This window comes from Cryptomeria japonica, chromosome 11 (assembly GCF_030272615.1).
Source record: "Cryptomeria japonica chromosome 11, Sugi_1.0, whole genome shotgun sequence".
NCBI classification, from domain to species: Eukaryota; Viridiplantae; Streptophyta; class Pinopsida; order Cupressales; family Cupressaceae; genus Cryptomeria; species Cryptomeria japonica.
In genome coordinates this window covers 367,104,533-367,125,087 of record NC_081415.1, presented here as the reverse complement: position 1 = coordinate 367,125,087, position 20,555 = coordinate 367,104,533, and the positions used below count along the sequence as shown (strand labels likewise).

General features: G+C 41.0%; 2 protein-coding genes across 2 annotated transcripts; both read left to right on the top strand.

Annotated features, from left to right (window-relative positions):
* The first annotated feature begins 231 nt into the window (after positions 1 to 231).
* Positions 232 to 6,559, top strand: LOC131049229 (LRR receptor-like serine/threonine-protein kinase GSO1). Its single transcript, XM_057983275.2, has 2 exons — positions 232 to 4,224; positions 5,736 to 6,559. Exons 1-2 carry the CDS (start codon positions 849 to 851, stop codon positions 6,083 to 6,085), a joined length of 3,726 nt encoding a protein of 1,241 aa, XP_057839258.2. The 5' UTR covers positions 232 to 848; the 3' UTR covers positions 6,086 to 6,559.
* A 5,420-nt stretch (positions 6,560 to 11,979) lies between these two features.
* Positions 11,980 to 12,744, top strand: LOC131860212 (uncharacterized). Its single transcript, XM_059214594.1, has 2 exons — positions 11,980 to 12,378; positions 12,505 to 12,744. The coding sequence occupies exons 1-2, from the start codon at positions 11,980 to 11,982 to the stop codon at positions 12,742 to 12,744; spliced, it is 639 nt and encodes a 212-aa protein (XP_059070577.1).
* The last annotated feature ends 7,811 nt before the right edge of the window (positions 12,745 to 20,555 follow it).

Here is a 20,555-nt window from a genome sequence, read left to right as displayed (position 1 = left end):
TTTGAAAAGCTTTTAAAATTGTTTTTACGTGTTGGGAATGGCAGCCATTAGCACATCATCTGTGAGCTTGGAATGAAGCAGTAGCAGACAAAGTCAACGGACAGCGATGTGTAACAAATTGTACTTTGAAAGCTTGGAGCTGCTGCAAACATGAGATTTGTGTTCCTACCTAGATAAAAAATGAGCTTGTCCCATTACTCCTTGAGAATCAAACTGGTGATGCATGACGCATGTAGTGACCATCTTGTTGACTTTCTCCTAGTTTATGCAAAACCTCACCTGCTAACTTTATCTCTCTCAATACAATCCAAATAACAAAACACCCCACCACCTTCAAATACTTGTAAGAGAGGTTCTCGATATTTGAGCAATAGTGTGACATGTAAGCTTTTTATTAGTTATGTGCAGAGTCTCTAAATGAAATGTCTGTGACAAGGCTCACAGCCCAATCATTTTCAGTGCATTGAAAGGGGCAGCTCAATCCTACCCACCCAACCAAAAGAAGAGACTCTGCGTATAATTAATGCATGGGAGGTGAGGGAGAGTAAATTCGCTGTTCATTGAATTTCTGTCATGTGCCTTAAATGCTCCATTAAACTTGACTGCAGAAACGCTGCTCGATGTTTGATGCATGCAGCGGCAGAGGGCCGACTACTGACAAAACGGGTGCGTGGCTGCAAGGCAGGGGGGTGATGAATTAGAATTGAGGGCCACCTAGCATTTATTATATGATTCGACTTGGATTTTGCGGTGCAGAGGCGCAAACTTCCTCATAGTCATTTCTAAGGATATTTTGTTTGCATGGCGGAAGGTGCTTACGTGAAAATCCTTGAAAGCGAAAGCATTCCATGAACAGAGGAAGAGGGATAGTGAGGTCAAAGATGAGCTTGTGCTTGTGCGAGTGGAGATGGAGATGGAGATGGATTGTGGTGATGGTGTTGGTGCTGGTGAGCTTAAATGGGTGGTATTGTTCACTGTTGGAAGACTCGTGGTGGCTTTTGGAGAGCAAGGATAGGTTCCAGGATCCATTTGGGGCAGTGGGGAGCTGGTCTCACTCCACACCTGTGTGTGAATGGAGTGGGATATCATGCTCCAAGGATAATACCGTTGTGGGCCTCAATTTATCATCTTCTTCTCTGTCCGGGAGCATTTCCCCTGCTCTGGGCAAACTACAGGACCTCCAATTCCTGGACCTGTCCTCTAATCATCTGACAGGCCCCATTCCTCCTGAGCTTGGGAATCTCTCAAGGCTCTCTGTGTTACTGCTCTATTCTAATGGGCTCTCCGGAAGCATTCCAAAGGAGCTGGGCATGCTCAAAGGGCTCACTGTTTTGAGAATTGGAGATAATGACTTGTTGGGAAGGATTCCTCCCGAGCTAGGCAAATTGAACAAGTTGACAACTCTGGGACTTGCTACTTGTTTGCTGAATGGCCCCATACCGCCTGAGCTAGGACAGCTGGCAGAGCTTCAAACATTAAATTTACAGGAGAATGGACTGAATGGCACAATCCCCAAGGAACTTGCGCAATGCAGCGGTCTCCAAGTCTTATCTCTTGCAGCCAACAACCTGGAAGGGGAAATCCCAGCTACATTGAGCACTCTCCAGCAACTTGTGAAACTGAATCTGGCAAACAATACGCTGTCCGGACCTGTCCCTCCTGAGCTTGGTAAGCTTAGTAGTCTTGTTTATTTGAATCTGCTTGGAAACAAGCTTAGTGGTAATGTTCCATCGGAACTCAGTATGCTTCTGCAGCTTAAGACTTTAGATTTGTCTAGCAACAATCTTACTGGGATCATTCCCACCGAGCTTAGTATGCTACAGAATCTAGAGTTCCTGGTTTTGTCAAATAATTCTTTGCAAGGCACCATTCCGAAAAGGCTTTGTGAGAACACAACATTGGGACATCTTTATCTGTCAAATAATGGCCTCACTGGAGGCATTCCAGAAGACATAGTGAATTGTTCATATGTGGAGGAGTTAGATCTTTCCAATAATGAGCTCAATGGTTCAATTCCCTCCAATATTGGTGGTTTAATTAATCTCACTAATCTTCTGCTGCACAACAATAGCTTGACAGGAAATATCCCTACAAGCATTGGTAACCTGACCAATTTAGAAACTCTTGCTTTGTTCCACAATCAACTTAGTGGTGAGGTTCCATCGGAGATTGGACAACTTGAGAACCTGGAAATTTTGTATCTGTATGAAAATCAGCTGTCTGGCATTATTCCTGTTGAGATAGGTGGGTGTTCAAATTTAGCCGAGATTGATTTATTTGGAAACCATTTCTCGGGGAGCATACCCATCACCATTGGGAGACTAAGAAATCTGACTTTCTTACATCTCAGACAAAATGACTTGGATGGTCAGATTCCTCCGAGTTTGGGAGAGTGCAAAAATCTGGCGACGTTGGACTTTGCAGACAATAGACTCTCGGGAACAATTCCTGCTACTTTTGGACTTCTTGAAAGCTTACAATTTCTGATTCTGTACAATAATTCCTTAGAAGGGTCCCTTCCCCATGAGCTTTCCAGGTGCAAGAATTTGACAAGGGTAAACCTCTCAAACAACAGGTTGAGTGGAAGCATGGTTCCTTTGTCTTCATCAAGCTTGTATCTATCATTGGATTTGACAAATAATAGCTTTGAGGGTGGAATACCTCCACAACTTGGCAATTCTCCAACTCTAGAACGCCTTAGACTGGGTACAAATCTTCTGAACGGCAGCATTCCTTCAGAATTGGGCCAGATAACAGAGCTGAAATTGTTGGATTTATCCTTAAATAGATTAGTTGGAGTTATTCCTGCAACTCTAGCTAATTGTAAGCATTTGGGTCATCTTGACCTCAACAACAATAAGCTTTCAGGGTCAATTCCTGCATGGATTGGAAATCTGCAGGAGCTGGGGGAGCTAAAACTGTCGTTCAATTTTCTGAATGGAACTATTCCTCCACAGCTCTCCAACTGCACAAGTCTACTCACATTGTTTCTGGACAACAATCGACTATCTGGAGATTTGCCCTCCCACCTGGGAAACTTGGCTGCCCTCAATGTCTTAGACATGCAGAACAACCAGCTATCAGGAAAAATTCCCATCTCTATACAAAATTGTCAATCTCTCTTTGAACTCAGGCTTTCAAATAATTCTCTCGCAGGATCCATTCCAATGGAGATTGGAATGCTTGCAAATCTACAACGATTTCTGGACTTGAGCGGTAACAAATTATCTGGAACGATTCCCACTTCACTTGGTAACTTAGTAAAGTTAGAAGTACTGGATCTCTCTAACAATCAACTTGAAGGTCATGTCCCACAAGAGCTTGCAGGTCTCAGTAGCTTGAATACTCTCAATCTAGCCAACAATAGGCTTGAGGGGCAACTGCCTCCAAGTCTTTCAAAATGGCCTTGGACTTCCTTTGAAAAAAATCCAAGCCTTTGTGGTCATCCTCTGATTTCCTGTGTAACAGATGACTTGGCCTCTGAGAAGAAAGGATTATCAACAGGTACAATTATAGGAATTTCTATTGCAGGAGTAGTGGGTTTTGCTATTCTGGTTGTAATTGTTATTTTCCTATTCTTGAGAGTTTCGTCAGCCTGGGAACCACCAGCAGGACCTTCCTATATATACAAAAGCCAGCAAAGTGGGTTAGGCAAAAGACAAAGCAGGTGGACCTTCGGAGACATCATGGAAGCTACAGACAATCTCAGTGATGAATTCATTATTGGATCGGGAGGGTTTGGGACAATTTACAGGGCTGAAATGAGTAGTGGAGAGGTATTTGCAGTGAAGAAAATTGTCTTCAGTGATGATGATCCACTTCATGATAAAAGTTTTGTTCGAGAATTGCAGACCCTTGGCAGGATTCGACATAGGCACCTTGTCAAATTGGTTGGCTGTTGTTCTCACCAAGGCACAAATTTGTTGGTCTATGATTTTATGCCAAATGGAAGCCTATGGGACAGGCTACACGGTTCTTTGGCCAAGAAGCTGTTTTGGGAGTCCCGTCTCAAGATTGCTATTGGCATGGCTGAAGGTGTTGCGTATCTTCACCATGATTGTGTTCCGAGAATAATACATAGAGACATCAAATCAAGTAATATTCTTCTAGATTCTGAAGGCGAAGCCCATGTGGGTGATTTTGGGCTGGCAAAGTCTGTGGATGCATCCAAGTCGACATATTCTACGTCCTTGTTTGCTGGCTCCTATGGCTACATAGCTCCAGGTTTGAATTGCTATGTAACCTTATAAATTCTTGTTTCTTGATATTCTTGACCATTTTGAAGACTTGGATATCGTAGATCTCTTTAATCTTTTAGTGTGTAAGCTTTATTTGATAATTCAGATTTCTTTGGTTTTAAGTCTTGGAATTCGTATATTAAGCCTGTGCAAATCCAAAAGTTTTCTTACTAGCTCTCTACCATTTTTCTGTCTAGGATAAACCCCCCTTAACCTTCTTGCCAGTTGCCACAAAGTTGAGATTATTGAGGTTTTACTGTTACCAGGGCCATGGTAAATTCCCACGCGATTAGGTCTAATCCCTGTCACTTGTATCAGCAACAGATGCATACCCCCTTCTGGTGAGATTCTCCACAACCCAGATTGGAACACTAGTAAGCTCTGGCTAGCATCTAAGCCATGAATCCTCACCCGCTCAAAAATGATGAAAAAATAAACAACGATTCTTTTGTATTAATTGCCTTAAAAGTGCCTTATTGTGCTCTGTGGATCTGTTTGTAATTATGATTTTAACTGCCTTAGCTGTGCCTAACAAATACCTTGCAGTTAGGCCCCCTGGGTCAGTTAACTCGATCTCAGCTAGTGCTTTGGGTAGCCTAGGTTATGGTTTCAATTCCTGACTTAAATGCAATGTGTGGTGTGAGGTCCATTGCACACACAAGAGGTTATAGGGGGAGGGAGGCTCGCCATGTAACTAAGAGCTAAGGCTCTGGGTCGCTGGGCTAACCCTCTAAAAAATAGAATGCCTTGCAGTTGTAATCATCGTAACTATGATTTTATGTTTTTTTTTTGTTAATTACAAACTTGTCTACAAGTGGCAGGTCATGCCTATTTCTGTCTAGCAATTTTTCTAATTTTTCAAAATATTTCTAGTGGGCCTTATCATACACTCAATGAACCTGTGATAAGGTACAGGCCCAGTACAGTATGCAGGGTCAATCACCGGACACCATGCTTTTGACTTAGGCACTTGAAAAGATACTTAGAAGATTTTTTGAAAGCTCTTCATTAAAAGTTGCTTCTTAGATGGCTGGATAGCCAGGGTCTTGAAAAGTGCAGGATAGTCAAAAATTAAAATCGAAGTCCTATATGATATAGGAACATGTTGCAGGGTTGTTCACCAGAACTCGTACTTATAACTTAGGCACCTGAATAGTGCAGGATAGTCAAAATCAAAGTCTACAGCATTTGACCTTGACTCTCACAAGTTCAAATCCGAAACAAAATCTACGTACGGTAGCCTCTAATCCTCGAGTTTTCGAGCTCAAATCAAAATTAACATGTACTTATGACAGACTCTGATGCCCCAGTATCACCAGCTCAAAATAAAGATTAAGATATAGGAGACCCTTGAATGTCCTAGCTCCTAGAGAGTCTTATGAGTGGAAGTTATTTTCTAAGTCATACCTTTCATGTTTAATTTCTGCTGATAGTAATACTGATATATTCATTGAATGGTCCTAATTGATTTTCATTTTTTCAACTTCTCCCTTGCAGAATTTGCTTACTCAATGAGAGCAACAGAGAAGAGTGATGTTTACAGTGTAGGGGTTGTGTTGATGGAGTTGGTAAGTGGAAAAATTCCCACAGATGAAAGCTTTCCTGAGGGCATGAATATGGTAGCATGGGTTCAGTCATGCCTTTGTGAGGATTCTATGGGGTGTGAGGTCTTAGATACTCGTTTAGGACCGTACACTTCTTCTGAAGAAGTAGAGATGTTCCTGGTATTGAAAATTGCACTGGATTGTACCAAATCGTCATACTCAGAAAGACCCACCATGAGAGAAGTTGTTGATAGACTCAACCATGTGAGTAGACAGAGCAGTACCCCAAAAAGTAAAAGGTGAAATTTGTTTCTGTTTACATGCTCACCCACAAAATCAATCTCTGTTATCTTATGCCTCATCTCTAAAGTAATCCTGCGCACAATTTTTATTCTCAAGCCACTGTCCATCTTATGCATGCATGTCCATTAGCCACTTTTCATCTACACAGTAAGAGAACAAATTCCCCACCATCATCAGTGTCCATTTTCTCAATATATGACCTTATATGCTAGCCAAACAAGTATGAAGGATTGAAGGTAATAACAAATCTTTTGAGTAATCAACTTTCACTAGATATATTTGCCTCGGTTCATAGCATTTTGTTTCAATAAAATAGCTGAAGTTGCTACTTCTGCTAATCTGCTTCTGGTCTTCATGGAAAAAAAGGTACAGAGCATTGAACAATAACATGAAATTAATATAATACTGCTGTATGTAATGAAAGAGAACTTTTTATAAAATTATCGGTTATGTGACTCATTGTTCATTTGCTAAGGCGGGTCCATTTGGGATTTTTCTGTATTAGGAAATAACAACCATAAAATGGTTGTCGATTCTCATTCGAAGTAAGAGGGTTAGAGTGTGTATTGGTGTGAGTGGATGATATCAGTGTTCTACCCTAATTCTTTCTTGTAACTCTAAAAGATTTTGACATATTCATGCACCACAGATTATCAAAGTATTAAAAATAGAGCCATCAACAGAATAAATTGCCTTTGTTTCATGACATTGATTTAAAGAGCAGAATAAAATCCCCATAACTGAATATGGAAATTAAATAAAAATCAAATGCCATATCAACTGGGTTTTCAATGATCAGAAGTGTTATAACATGTGCCAGAAAATTATTTGCTCATGCATTCTGAAAATTTATTTGTCATGTTAAAAATGGTGGATTACATCACATAATTCCACATAATAATATATTGATTTGTTGGGTATATTTCACATTACATTTGAATGGCTTAAAGCATTTGTTTTCAGTCAACCAAACAACCAACCAACCTTCTAATCTATAGGAATGTAACTTCCCAGTTAATAATTTGTTAAACCTAATCTCAAGTCCATTAAAGTAACTTTATTAAAAATGTAAACTTATTTGAGTTATGGCGGAGCGCGGAAGGAAGCTAGGGTTTACAGGTGGAGGCGTTGTTCAGTCGTGAGGATGGGAACACGATCACAGACTGAGGGAAAACCAGCGGCCATGGCACCCACCGCGTTCAAATCAGTGGCAGTGGCAGGAAATGGGAAGGAGGAGAAGGGAGGTTTTTAGCTGGGGGAAAAACAAATTCCCGTTTGAGCAAGACAAAACCAAATGGGGTCACTCACGGTATTTGAATCTTCCAAAGTGGAGCAAGCAACAATCAGAGGAAAGGTTGAGGAAGAAATTTTAGGTACCCCCTAAAGACCTTACCATCGGTGGAATACCGACAACGTTTGAGAAGCGGTCGGTCAGTATTTGCATCAATTCAAAGGCTTGGAAGGAATCGGTACAAGTCTTGCGTGACAGAGCATTTTTCATGAAGTGGGGAGGTGATTGGCTAGCTTTCCCTAGGGTGAGAAACTGGGTCAATGAAGAATGGGGGAATCACTTTGAGATTAAAACCCTAACAAATGGGTTTTTTCTTATCATTGCTGGGTCAGTTGAGGAGAAGAATGCATTGATGGACTCAAGGCCTTTTTTGATGTCGGGAGTGGGTTTTTTTATTAAGGATTGGACCCCTAATTTTGACCCTAGACAAGCCACTATTGAGGAAATTCTTGTTTGGATAAGATTGTATAATCTCCCGCATAAATACTGGAAGGAGAAAGTTTTCAAGAGTATAGGTGAGAAACTAGGGAGATTCATCAAGTCAGATGAAGCAGTCGACAAACTTAATTCATGCATGTATGCCTGAATCTGTGTTATGTGGAAGCCTCATCTAGGGCTCCCGAAGGTCGTTGAGATAAGATCTCTAGAGGGTTTATGGAGACAAGAAATAGAAGTAGAAGAAATTATGGTTAAATGCAAGTCCTGCAAAGAATGGGGTCATGAGGACTGTGATTGTCTGTCTGGGCAGAAGGGGAAAGGAAGGGCAGATCGTGCGCTGGAGGGGCGGTTGCAAGGGATGGGGTTCTTCGGCACAGCCCAGATATTCCAGAGGGGATGGGAGTACCAAGTGACTTTTATCCAGTTCAGGAAATGTCGCAGAAGGCCTCTGGTTTGGCTGGAGAAAAGATTGTTGAGATTGTGTTCGACGGTCTGGGTGAGTTTGTTGTGGAGCTGTCCCAGATTCAAGCAGAATGTCTGGTTGGGGAGAGTGTGGGTCAAGATTGTTTTGGAAATGGTGGGGGTGACTGTTCTCATCTAGAAGGAAAGCCGGTGGAGGTTGCGCTTGTGCATGTTTTAAAGGACTGTGCAGTCGGTAGGGGTTTTCCAAACCAGCATAGGTTCTACAACACCTCGACGGATGGGCTGTAGGGGCAGGGGACGGGTTTGACTGCAAAGTCCCCATTTGTTTCAGATGATTTGGTTGGGAGTGTGGATGGAAAAGCAATCAGTTTCAAGGACATCAATATGTCCACAAGCAAGGTGGATGGTTTTTCAGCAGAGCTGGAGTCTGAGGAGGAAGACGGATTTAGCGATGATACTTTGGGATTGTCTGCAGAAATAGGGGAGACAGAGGTTAGGACCATTAAACAGACCAAAACAAATCCCACTAAGTCCAAAGGGAATTTGAGAGGAAGGAAGAATAGGCATAAGTTGCGCGAGGAAGCAGGCAACATGAAGGGCCAGATAAGGCTACTTAGATCTGGGAGAGACTTATTCTCTCTTGGACAGCAATGAAGTTCCTAACCTGGAATGTCAAGGTGCTGCAATGCCCCTGACAAGAGACGTCTGATCAAAAGAGGCTTTGATCAGGCTAAGCCGGAAGTTATTTGCATTCAGGAAACAAAGTTGGGTCGTGATGCTGCTGCTTGTATGTTTGGGGTTAGGCAGAGGTGGTCTGCATCTTTTGTGGATTCAGAAGGGGCATCAGGTGGGCTTGGCATTCTGTGTAATCCATTGGCTGTTCAAGTGGATGTTGTTTCATGTTCTAAACATTGGCAGATCGAAAAGGTGAATTCGAAGACCATGAATTTTTCTTGTTTTCTTATTAATGTCTATGGGTCGACTTTGGCTGTGGAAAAGTGCAGATTATGGGAGGATATTTCTAAGCGTTTAGAGGAAGTGAGGTCGTCTTTAGCTATTGTTGTTGGGGACTTCAATGCCACCCTTTCTTTCTCAGATAAACGTGGAGGGGTGAGGAGGTTGTGCAGGTCGCAATCGGATTTTCAGTCTTTTGTTAATGTTAATGCTCTGTTTGAAGTGGCAGCTAAAGGTGGGATTTTTACATGGACTAACAAACGAAGGGGCTTTTCCAACATTGCTGAGAAACTAGATAGATTCTTCCTGGCAGGGGATTGGAATTTAGCCCCTTTGGTTTTTGAAGCTAAGGTGTTAGCTATTTCAGGATCAGACCATTTCTCGGTCTCTTTGGTAGTGCAGAAAGATGAAGTACCAATTCGGTGTCCCTTCAAGGTGGAAAAGATGTGGTTAAGAGAACTGAGTTTTAGAGATCGTGTAGCTTGGTGGTGGAAGGAGCCGTGGTGGAAGGTTTCTTGGCCTTTCAGTTTTTTAAGAAGCTTAGCTTTGTGAAACAAAAATTAAAATCATGGAATAGGGAGGTGTTTGGCAATATCTGTCTTGAAAAGAGAAGGCTAGAAGGGGATTTGGGGGCTTTGAATGTGAAAGTCTTGGCTGAAGGGATGGATGAAGTGGACTTCCTCACGAAGAAAGATCTGCTTAGCAATTATGGAGAAGTTTTGCAGAGGGAGGAGATTTACTAGAAACAGAAGTCGTGAGAAAACTGGCTTAAAGCTGGTGATAGAAACACGAAATTCTTCCACAGTTCGGTGAAAGCAAGGCGAAGTCTTAATAAGATTCTCTCCCTGCGACTTGCAGATGGCACGATCACTGAAGACTCAGACTGCATAAACAAAGAGGCTGTTGACTTCTTCGAAAATCTATGGAGGAGAAGTGGGGTGGCTCAGTCGGGCTTGCAGACCAAGCTTCTGGAGTTAATCCCTCCCTTAGTTTCGAGGGAGGACAATATCATGCTTGAGGAACCAGTTTCGTTGAAGGAAGTCAAATCTGCTGTTTTTGGGTTAGGTGGGGAGAAAGCACCAGGACCAGACGGGTTCCAGGCGTTCTTTTTTCAGTTCTTTTGGGATGTGCTTGGTGAGGATTTGTTAGCTGTGGTTGAAGAGTCAAGGTCCAAAGGCTTTGTTTTTGCTGGTGTAAATAAATATTCATCATGAATATTATTACACTATACTTAAGTTTACTTAAGTACATGCATTTCATAGTAGTTTGGGTATGAGACACTTGGGTGTTTGTGCCACATTCGGATAGTGTGTGTAAGAGAATTTCCACGTGTGATCTTGTTGTTACACTCCACATTCAGTGGGTGATCCACCTCATGTGGAATATTATATTGTTTCTCCTACCTACCCACACCTATTTCCTACCTACCCTTGTTTCTTATTGAGCCACATGTCATCTTTGTGTGCTCACATATCCATATAGCCTTGCCTATATAAGCAGACTCATATTCATTGTATGTAACGATCGATTGATGATCCAGTTGATCAGTATTTTCATCTTGATAGAATACAGTTTATTTCTATCATATATTTTGTCTCTCTTATTTGTGCTTTCCATTGCCTCTTGATCTTGGCAAAATCTCACAGTTTTGAAGGAATTTAATTGCACTCTGGTGGCGCTAATCTCAAAGAAGGCCAAGCCGGAAGGGATGGAGGAGTTCCGTCCTATTTCACTGTGCAACACCATCTACAAAATCATCACAAAAGTTGTTGCTAATAGGCTCAAGTTAATTTTAGATAAGTTGATCTCTTGTGAACAGAGTGGTTTTACTCCTGGAAGGAACATTGTGGACAGGGTGATTGTGGCCCATGAGGCAATCCACACGGCAATGAAGGATAGACAAAGAAGAATGATCTTGAAGCTTGACATTTGAAAAGCCTGCTATAGAGTGGATAGGTCTTTCCTGGTGGTTGTGCTTGTAAGGTTTGGATTTGGTAAGTCTTGGGTTAAGTGGATTTCTAGTATGATTATGCAATTCTCAACTTCGGTTTTAGTTAATGGCAGTCCTCAAGGCTTCTTTTCGACGTCACGGAGTATTCGGCAAGGGGATCCAATTTCCCCCTCTCTCTTTATTTTGTTGGCTAAAGTTCTTGGACGGTCGATTGCTCACAAGAGAGCACAAGGGTTGTGGAAGGGTATTGAGATTGCTTGAGGGGTGGACTCCACAACTCATTCTCAGTTTGTTGATGACACATGTCTTTTCAATGTTGCTTCTATGCACGAGGCTTCGGTTATGAAGAAAGTGTTGAACAGATTTAGTTGGGCCACTGGTCAGGAAATTAATTGGCTCAAATCGGAGATCTTTTTTTTCCACACAGAATGTTGGTCTCAGAGAGCTATTGCTAGATTGTTTGGGATAAAGATTGGACAACTGCCTGGTAAGTTCCTTGGTATGCCACTCTTTTCTGGAGCAGGTAAGACAACCATTTGGAAAGAGTTGCTAGATGGTTGCAAAGCAAAGATGGAGGGATGGAAGAGCAAGTGGCTTTCTTTGGCTGGTCGTCTTCTAATGCTGAAGTCAGTTGTCTCGGCTATGCCTATCTTCCCTATGGCTTGTTTTAAACTCCCAGGTTCGATCATTAAGAATATGCAGCAAAAGATGAGAAAGTTTTTATGGAATGGAAATCAAGAACAGGATAAAATTCTGCTCATGGCTTGGGACAGAGTTTGTAAACCCAAAGGAGGGGGAGGGGCGAGGCTCTAGGATTGGAGACTTATTAATGAGGCCATGGGGGCTAAGTTGGTGTGGCAAATGTACAGTAAGCTGGAGCAGAGGTGGATCAGAATTCTACAAGCTAAATATTTGGATAGTAGGGAAAAGGAAATGATTCTAACGGTTGAAGATCCCCCGAGAGGGTTTGCTTTGTGGAATTTTTTGGTGAGTTGCAGGAGCCTGATCACAAATCATCTATCTTGGCGTATTGGTGATGGGCGAAAGGCGAGCTTTTGGCAGGTTTCTTGGGATGGACATCCATCATTGGATTCTCAGGCCCCCCAGCAAATTGTTTTAAAGATTGGTCAGGTTTGGGGCTCAAAGGTGAGGGATTTTTTGTCGCAAGATATGCCTTTGTTGGGACAGCGTTGGAGTTGGAAGGATCCTCGGGAGTTAAATTTGGGGGCGGAGGAGGTAAGATATCTGAGAAAGATCCTGGAAAACTGAGAAGTTTCGTTTTCGATGGAGGAGGATGAAATAGTCTAGTGTGGGACCAAGAGTGGCTGCTACTCTGTGAAAGTGGGGGTCTCTCTTTTGGAGAGTGAAGGTAGGATGAAGGAATGGGAAGCTAAGGTGTGTTGGAATAATGTTTGTCTTCTGAAAGCGGGGGCATTTTCTTGGCTTGCTGGAAATAGGCAGATTCTTTATGGAGATCGTCTGAGGAAAATGGGGTTTGCTGGTCCATTCCGCTGTGTGCTCTGTGAAAAGGCGGAGGAAGATGTGGACCATCTTCTGCTCAACTGTGATTTTTCTCAGGAAGCGTGGCTCTTTGGGTTGTAGAGATTGAATTGGAAGGGCCCCATGGCAAGGAACTTGAGTGAATGGTTGGAATCTTGGCCGGCTTTGGGTAAGACTTCTATCTTTGCCGCCATATGGAAGATTTTGCCCTCTACTGTTTTATGCGAACTATGGAAGGAACGAAATCGAAGAGTGTTTGAAGGAAAAGCGGAAAATAGTAAGCGTTTTTTGATCAGATTGGAGAGGGTCGTTTCAAAACTTGTTTCTAATGCTGCCTCTCATGTGAACTTAGCTAAGGTTCCTTTCAGTCAGTTTGATGCTGGCATTTTGTCAAGCTGGCCTTTGGTTAAGTTCAGGCCTGTTAATGGGCTACTGAGGGCTAATCTTCAGAGTCAAGGTCAATCAATACCTGGGTGGACTCCGCCAGAAAAAGGGGTGGATTAAGATTAATTTCGATGGCGCATCGAGAGGCAACCCAGGGGTTTCTGGTGTTGGGGTGATTGCTCGCGACGATCGGGGCAACACTCTGGCCATTAGTGCTAAAAGATTGGTGGATGGATCGAACAACGTTGTTGAGTGTCAAGCAGCGTTAGAAGCTATCCTAATGGCTAGGAAACTGGGAGTGAAGAAACTCCATTTGGAAGGAGACTCTCAGGTTGTGGTGAATGGGATAGCTCGAGGCCGAATGGAGGCGTGGCACTTAGACAAGTAGGTTCGAAGAATGCAACTTCTGTTGGGCGGTCTTGAAGATTTTAAGGTGACTCATGTCCTCCGGGAAGCAAACTTGGAAGCTGACAAACTTTCAAATGTGGGAGCGAATGGCTCCTTGGAAAATAAGTTTAGTTTGTTCGAGGACTTTAGAAATTTTAGTCCTCTTGATTTTGAATTTGGTTAGTTGGCTTATCATAGAAAAGTGAACCTGAGCTCGATTTCAAGTGACCATTTGTAGCCATCCTGTGGGAATTAAAGATCCTCGTGGTGTGTGATCGATGACGTTACTGCAAGTGGCCTTGCGGTGATGGATGATGATGGAGGCGATCGGTGTGAGTGACTGGCGATGATGCTTAGTTTTTTGCGAAGCGTGTGGAGAAATCATGACATGTGATGGTGGTGGCTTTTAAAGGCCTTTGAGTTTTGATTCGTGACATTTTGTGGTGGATGCTTGGTGGTAGGCGGTGTGAACAGGGTTTCTCTTGTGCAATAGTGAGAAAGGATGGAAGCAAATTTTTCTTTGATGTCGAATGGGCAATTGCCTGCGTTTTGTGGGCTGATCTTGATGAATAGGATGACGAACATCTTCAGAGTGGATGGAGATGATTTCTGGAGGGCAGTGAGGTTGTTGTTTGGAGAGGAATTCCTGACTCTAGATTGGCGGCCGAGAACAAACCTTGACATTTTGTCACTTTTTGCTGCCTTGGCCTTGCAGGTGGGAAAGTCAGTGGAAGAAGTGCAACGGGTTACCTCTCTGGTGCTGAGACCCAAATGGGCGGGTGGTCTGCAGGAAGTGGTGGCTCAAGTTGTCATTGGCGAGGGGTTGAAGTTGGTGGAAGGCCCGCGGAGAAGGATTGGAGTGGATGTTGGGGCGTTGCAGCCTTTTGTCATCTGGTCAGCTTCCCGGTCGGTTGCATTGCAGGAGGAGGACGCAAGGAAAGGATAGGGCGAGATTGTGGACTTTGTGCGTAAATTGGGGCCGACCCGAGCGAGTGAAGATCCGTGGGAAGGTGACTCCCATTTGGTTTGAGGCCCCTCTAGATGAGGATGGGAGGCCTTTGGTTCAACACCAAATTCCAAAGAAACTGGCGAAGGTGGTGGAGCGTGGGTCTCTGTGTGGTAGCAGGCCAAGAACGGTGCCAGGTGGAGGGAGCGTGACGCAGGAGGTAGGACCCAGCAGGGGTATCCCCAATTTTTCAAGAGAAGAGGCATTGGGGTGGTTTAGTAGATAGGTTCCATGGGTTGTTCGGGGCCTCTTTGGTGGTTTTTGTGTATGTAAGTGGCTTTTTGTGGTTGTTGGCCATGGTGGGATGGTATCTTGTCGGGTTCCTTGATGTAGTAGGGGTGTGACCCCATAGTGTCGTAGAATGTCTATCTGCTCTTCGGTTGTAAAACTTTTCTATTTTAAGCAATATATTATATAATGTTATCGATAAAAAAAAAATGTAAACTTTAATTTTTTCAACACGTCTTTTAAGGTTTACATTACAAAAAGAAAGAAAAACAATATGGATTGACTACAACAATTCAACTAGAAATCTATAGAAGCATCTCCACCATATTTCAATAGAACAATTCAAACGGCACATGTCCAAGCAAATGTCCTAATCACCAAACCTCTTCAGAACATTCTAAACTGCTCATTTCTAGGCAAATATTTTGATAATCCAACAATATGTGTGAATTGAGACATACTCAATTATCCACAATCATACCACTCCTTTGAATTGAGGCAAACTTTGTGAATTGAAACATATTCAATTATCCATAATCATACCATTGCTGGTTTGAATTGAGTCAAACTTTGTGAATTGAAACATAGTCAATTATCCATAACCATAACACTACTCCTTTGAATTGAGACAAACTCTATCATCTATAATAACAAATCTGCAAATCTATGATTTGAGGCAAACTCAACAATAAGTGTGAATTGAGACATACTCAATTATCCACAATCATACCACTCCTTTGAATTGAGACAAACTTTGTGAATTGAAACATATTCAATAATCCACAGTCATACCACTACTCCTTTGAATTGAGACAAACTCTATCATCTATAATAACAAATCTGCAAATATATGATTTGAGGCAAACTCAATGACCCATAAGTACCATTCACTATGTCTACAAAATTGAGACAAACTTAAATAATCTACAAACCAAAACAACAATGAAAGGGGACAAACTAAAAATAAGACTAGTATTGCTTTGTGTGTCGTATATCATCTCTGAGTGAGAAGCTAACTCGAGATGAAATATGTCCTTTTGCCTCCATTTCCTCTAACCTCCTATCATATTTAATTCTTACCTACCATAGATAGCACTACATTCTTTAAAAACCCAATCAAAATAAATAATGTGTAGCCATTGATCAAATAATAAAATTGACAAGGTAGATTAAAAAATATACATCTTTTACAATGTGACTTTGATGTGTGTAAAATGTCTTCATGATCTAAAAAAAAAAAAAACCACTTTACACACTTTTCACATTGATAAACTGTTAGGGGAGAGGGCCCGATATGTGCACAAGGTCCTAAATGTGCTATAGGACTAGTGACATTTGGGCCCCACACATAATCAACATTAACCGATACATGCCAACTTTTTTTCCAAAAAATAGACACTTTTAAGCCTATTATTAATTGGACAAAAAATGGACACATATCAATTATGTATTGTAATTTATATATATTCAAAGTAATCAAAAGTATGCATAATTATCCAATCGACCAAGGCGGTGTCAATTCATTAAGCACCTATCAGATCACTACCATATCCTACATTGGCCCATTATGGGCAGCGTTAGCAAAACACACACAACCAAGTTTTTTTCTATTCACAACGAAACATACGCTTCATCCAAGGCTCAACACCCTAGTAAAAATCCAACACAACAAAATTACGTTGGCGTGTTAAAGTCATAACAAATATATATGTCCCATCAAGCCCATATACCCATCAACTTCATATAACACGGTTCCCCAGTTCGACACGACTGCCCTAACATGTATCGACACCACCATAACATCTTCAAGCACACTTTGTCCCATCTAAGACACGATGGGTGTACACCCACTAGTCTTCTCAGCCACCTACCCACCTGCAACCACACAATCGAGTGTAAAAGGCCGCCATTCTCCTTATAAATGCAATGAACTGAAGAAAACTATCAAGTCAAATTAATGGCAAACATGAATCGACCTTGCAATTTGAATGCAAATTCAAATTTGAAAATAAAAAGAGGACGGAAATTAAAGAGGGCATACCCAACAAGCACTCAACATAATAATTTTTCAAGTTCAAATAGACATCAAATGCTTTTATTTCTTCCCACAGACAAAAGAAGAGTTTTCAGTGGCCTAAGAAGACACCAAAGAAGATAGATCGACATAAGAAGACACAACATTCTTTGTTTCAGGTTTTCTTCTTATTCCAAATAATATTTTATTTATTTTCTAAGTGTTCTTTCGACTATCTATATGTGTCTACTGTGTATGTCAATGCAATTTCCATATGTTATTAGTTTGTTCCCACTTTGTTGTGATAATATGTCTATACAGTGTATGTGACTGCAATTCGCAAATGTTTTATGTATCATTCCCACATATAAATGTGTTTTATTCTCAGTTTGTTGTCATATTACTAATTTTATCCCACTTATTGTGTTTACTATGCTTGCAAATGTCAAATCTGTGTATGTCAATGCAATTTACAAATGTTATGTGTATTATTTCCACATATATTTGTTTTGTTCCCCATATCCTTCAACAATTGAACGACATCTTCTATCAAATCAGTCCAATTTTTTTTTGCAACTATCAACCATTTTTCCAAAAACAAAACATACATACATCAGTTGAACCAGAAGAACAAAACAACATTGAACCATGTATTCGAATGGCCCAAAAAACTTTAGCAACAATCAATCATGATGGTATGATGAATCAATAAGGATCCAGACAACTAATGAGAGGGGGGAGCGAGGGTGAATCAGTAGATAGAAAACTGACTAAACTTTCACCAAACTCAAAAACAACCTCCCAGGTCAAACTCAAAACTAACTGGTTCAAACACTGAACTACAAACCTCAATGTCACTGACAGTAAACCGGTTTGATTGGCATATCAAAATAACAGTAAAACAACTCTGAAATTCTCAAACCATTTAACCTAAACATCCAAATACTTTTACTGACAAGAGTAAAAGCACATTTCAGATTACTGTCGATCATCTTATCATATCTAAGTGGATTTAGCAGTTAAGCAAATTAACCATAGAAAACATAACCGCAAAAACATTCACCACTTGACACAATGATTTTGACGTGGAAACCCAAATGGGAAAAACCATAGTGGGGATGAATACCCACAAGTATTCTGAAGTTTGCCCTATTAGGAGCCAAGCATGTTAAAGCTTTACAAAAAGTCCTGTTAGGAACATATCCTGTTAGGGACCACTCGGTTAAGGGATTGACTATAATGCCCTATTAGAAGCAATACCCAATTAGGAGTAACCTCAGTAGAGGATTTGAAATCCAAGTTAATGGATCACCTAGTTAGAGGATTTGAATAGCACTAAGTATGTTAGAGCTTACCCTATTAAGGGATTTGATTGTTGTAATTGTTAGAGAACAACAGGGGTTTTCCGATCTGGTGAATAACACTACTCTGTTTGATCAAATCCTTTTCATGCTCCTATTTTCCTTCACACATATTGCAGATACACCTTCTGGTTCGGCAACCAATCACACTTACACTTAACCAAAATTGTCAACACTACAACAAAACAACTCATCGACCTTATAAGCAAAACAATAGGTCGGTAACACATCACAAACCTAAGATCTCATAGAGATTACAAACAAATCGGTTCAAGTATGATCGTTGGATTACATAGCAATCATTGCACATTGTTCAAGACAACCTCGACCGCTCCTTTATCACCACTTCATCGATCCCTGTAACTCATCACGCGATTTCCACTTCATGCAATGTACTTGCTCATTCCCAAGATAAAACCGTTATCTCTACGCCCCAAAAACCATTTGAAACTCTTCACATACAACATGCATGTGGAATAATTATTATCGTTCATCATTTGATCATAAACCAATACAACCGATTCACCAAGCTCCATCGGTTAGGGTTACCGGTTGATCTCACTGCTTCTCAAGTAATATCGGTTTCCTTCACTAGCTCACCTACCAGTTGCAAAACAACATCATAACAACATCATTACTGGTTATAATTGACATCAATGACAACAAAATAGTTCATCAATGCAATCTTCATACAAATGTCAACAATCCCCCTTTGGCATTGATGGCAATACAAGTATCAATACCCTTGATTGTGATAATTGTGTATAGGAATCTTGGTTTACATTTTACCATGTACTCTCCTTCAACTGAGTCTCCATGTCTTCAGCTGGTAACTGGCTATAGATCTTCTCTCTGTCAATCATACAATTCTTTTCCCCATAATCATATAGTTCTTCTCCCCCTTTGACAACAATGCCAAAGTGAAAGTAAAACATGCAGTGCCATACTTCACTGTTCTGCATCAACAATCTGCAACTTGATGCTCCCCCTGTGGAATAACTCCACTCTATACCAATCATGCTTCAAGATTCTTCAATTAGCTCCAGGAATGATGTATTCCACATCTGCTCAATTGACCTCATGTAGGGGCACGACCCCTAGCTGACCTCTAAGATACTCAAAAGTACTTTTAGGTAGAGGTTTAGTAAAGATATCTGCTAGTTGCTCCTTGGTAGATACATGCTCCAATAACACATCTTTACTCTGCACTTTCTCTCTCAAGAAATGATATTTCAGCTCAATATACTTGGTTCTAGCATGCAACACCGGGTTCTTTGAAATACTTATTGAACTGGTGTTGTCACATAAAATCTTTACAGGATCTGTAATCTTCAGCTTGAATCCTTCCACAATGTCTTTCATCCAGATTGCCTGGGTACAATTCATATACGCTGCAACATATTCAGCTTTAGTAGTGGACTGTGATATACAACTCTGCTTCTTGTTGCTCCAAGATACAAGTCTTCCTCTAAGAAATAATGCACCACCGGTTGTGCTCTTCCTGTCATCAACATTACCTGCCCAATCTGCATCTGTATAAACCTTCAAATCAAAGTTACCTGCATATGGATACCATAATCCATAGTCAATAGTACCTTTCAAATATCTAAATATCCTTTTAGTTGCTATCAAATGTGTCTCCTTTGTATTCTTCTAAAATCTGGCAACTAAACCATCTGCATGAGCAATATCCGATCTGCTGTAAACAACATAATGCAGTTTCCCTATCATTGATCTGTACTCCTTTTCATCAACAAATGTGACATCATCCTCTTTAGACAGTTTACAACCTGTAACCATTGGTGTCCCAACTGGTTTACAGTCACTCATTCCAAATGTCTTTAATACCTCTTTCACATACTTAGACTGTGTGATAAAAATACTTTTCATCTGTTGAATTTGCAAACCTATGAAGAATTTTATCTCTCCTACTAGAGACATTTCAAATTCACTTTTCATCTCATTTGCAAAGTCATCACTCATGTCATCATTGCCTCCAAATATGATATCATCCACAAACATTTCTCTCACCAGTATCTTATCTCCTTCAGATTTGAGATATATATTGTTGTCTTCGTTGGTTCTCTGAAAACCTATCTTCATCAGGTGTGAATGAAGTCTTTCATACCATGCTCTTGGTGCTTGCTTCAAACTATATAGTGCCTTGTGCAGTTTACACACCATATCCTTTGCATCAGTCAAAGCATAACCATCTGGTTGTTCAATATATACTTCTTCTTCCAGTATTCCATTCAGAAATGTTGACTTCACATCCATCTGATATACTTTGAATCCCTTATATGCTGCAAATGCAAGTAGAGTCCTAACACCTTCCAATCTAGCAACTGGTGCAAATGTCTCGCCATAGTCTTCTCCTTCTTCTTGTGCATAACCTTTGCATACCAATCTAGCTTTGTTTCTAACTGCTACTCCATCTTCATTCAGTTTATTCCTGAATACCCATTTAGTACCTATCACATTTTTATTCGTCGGCCTGGGTACTAGGGTCCATGTATTGTTCTTCTCAATCTGG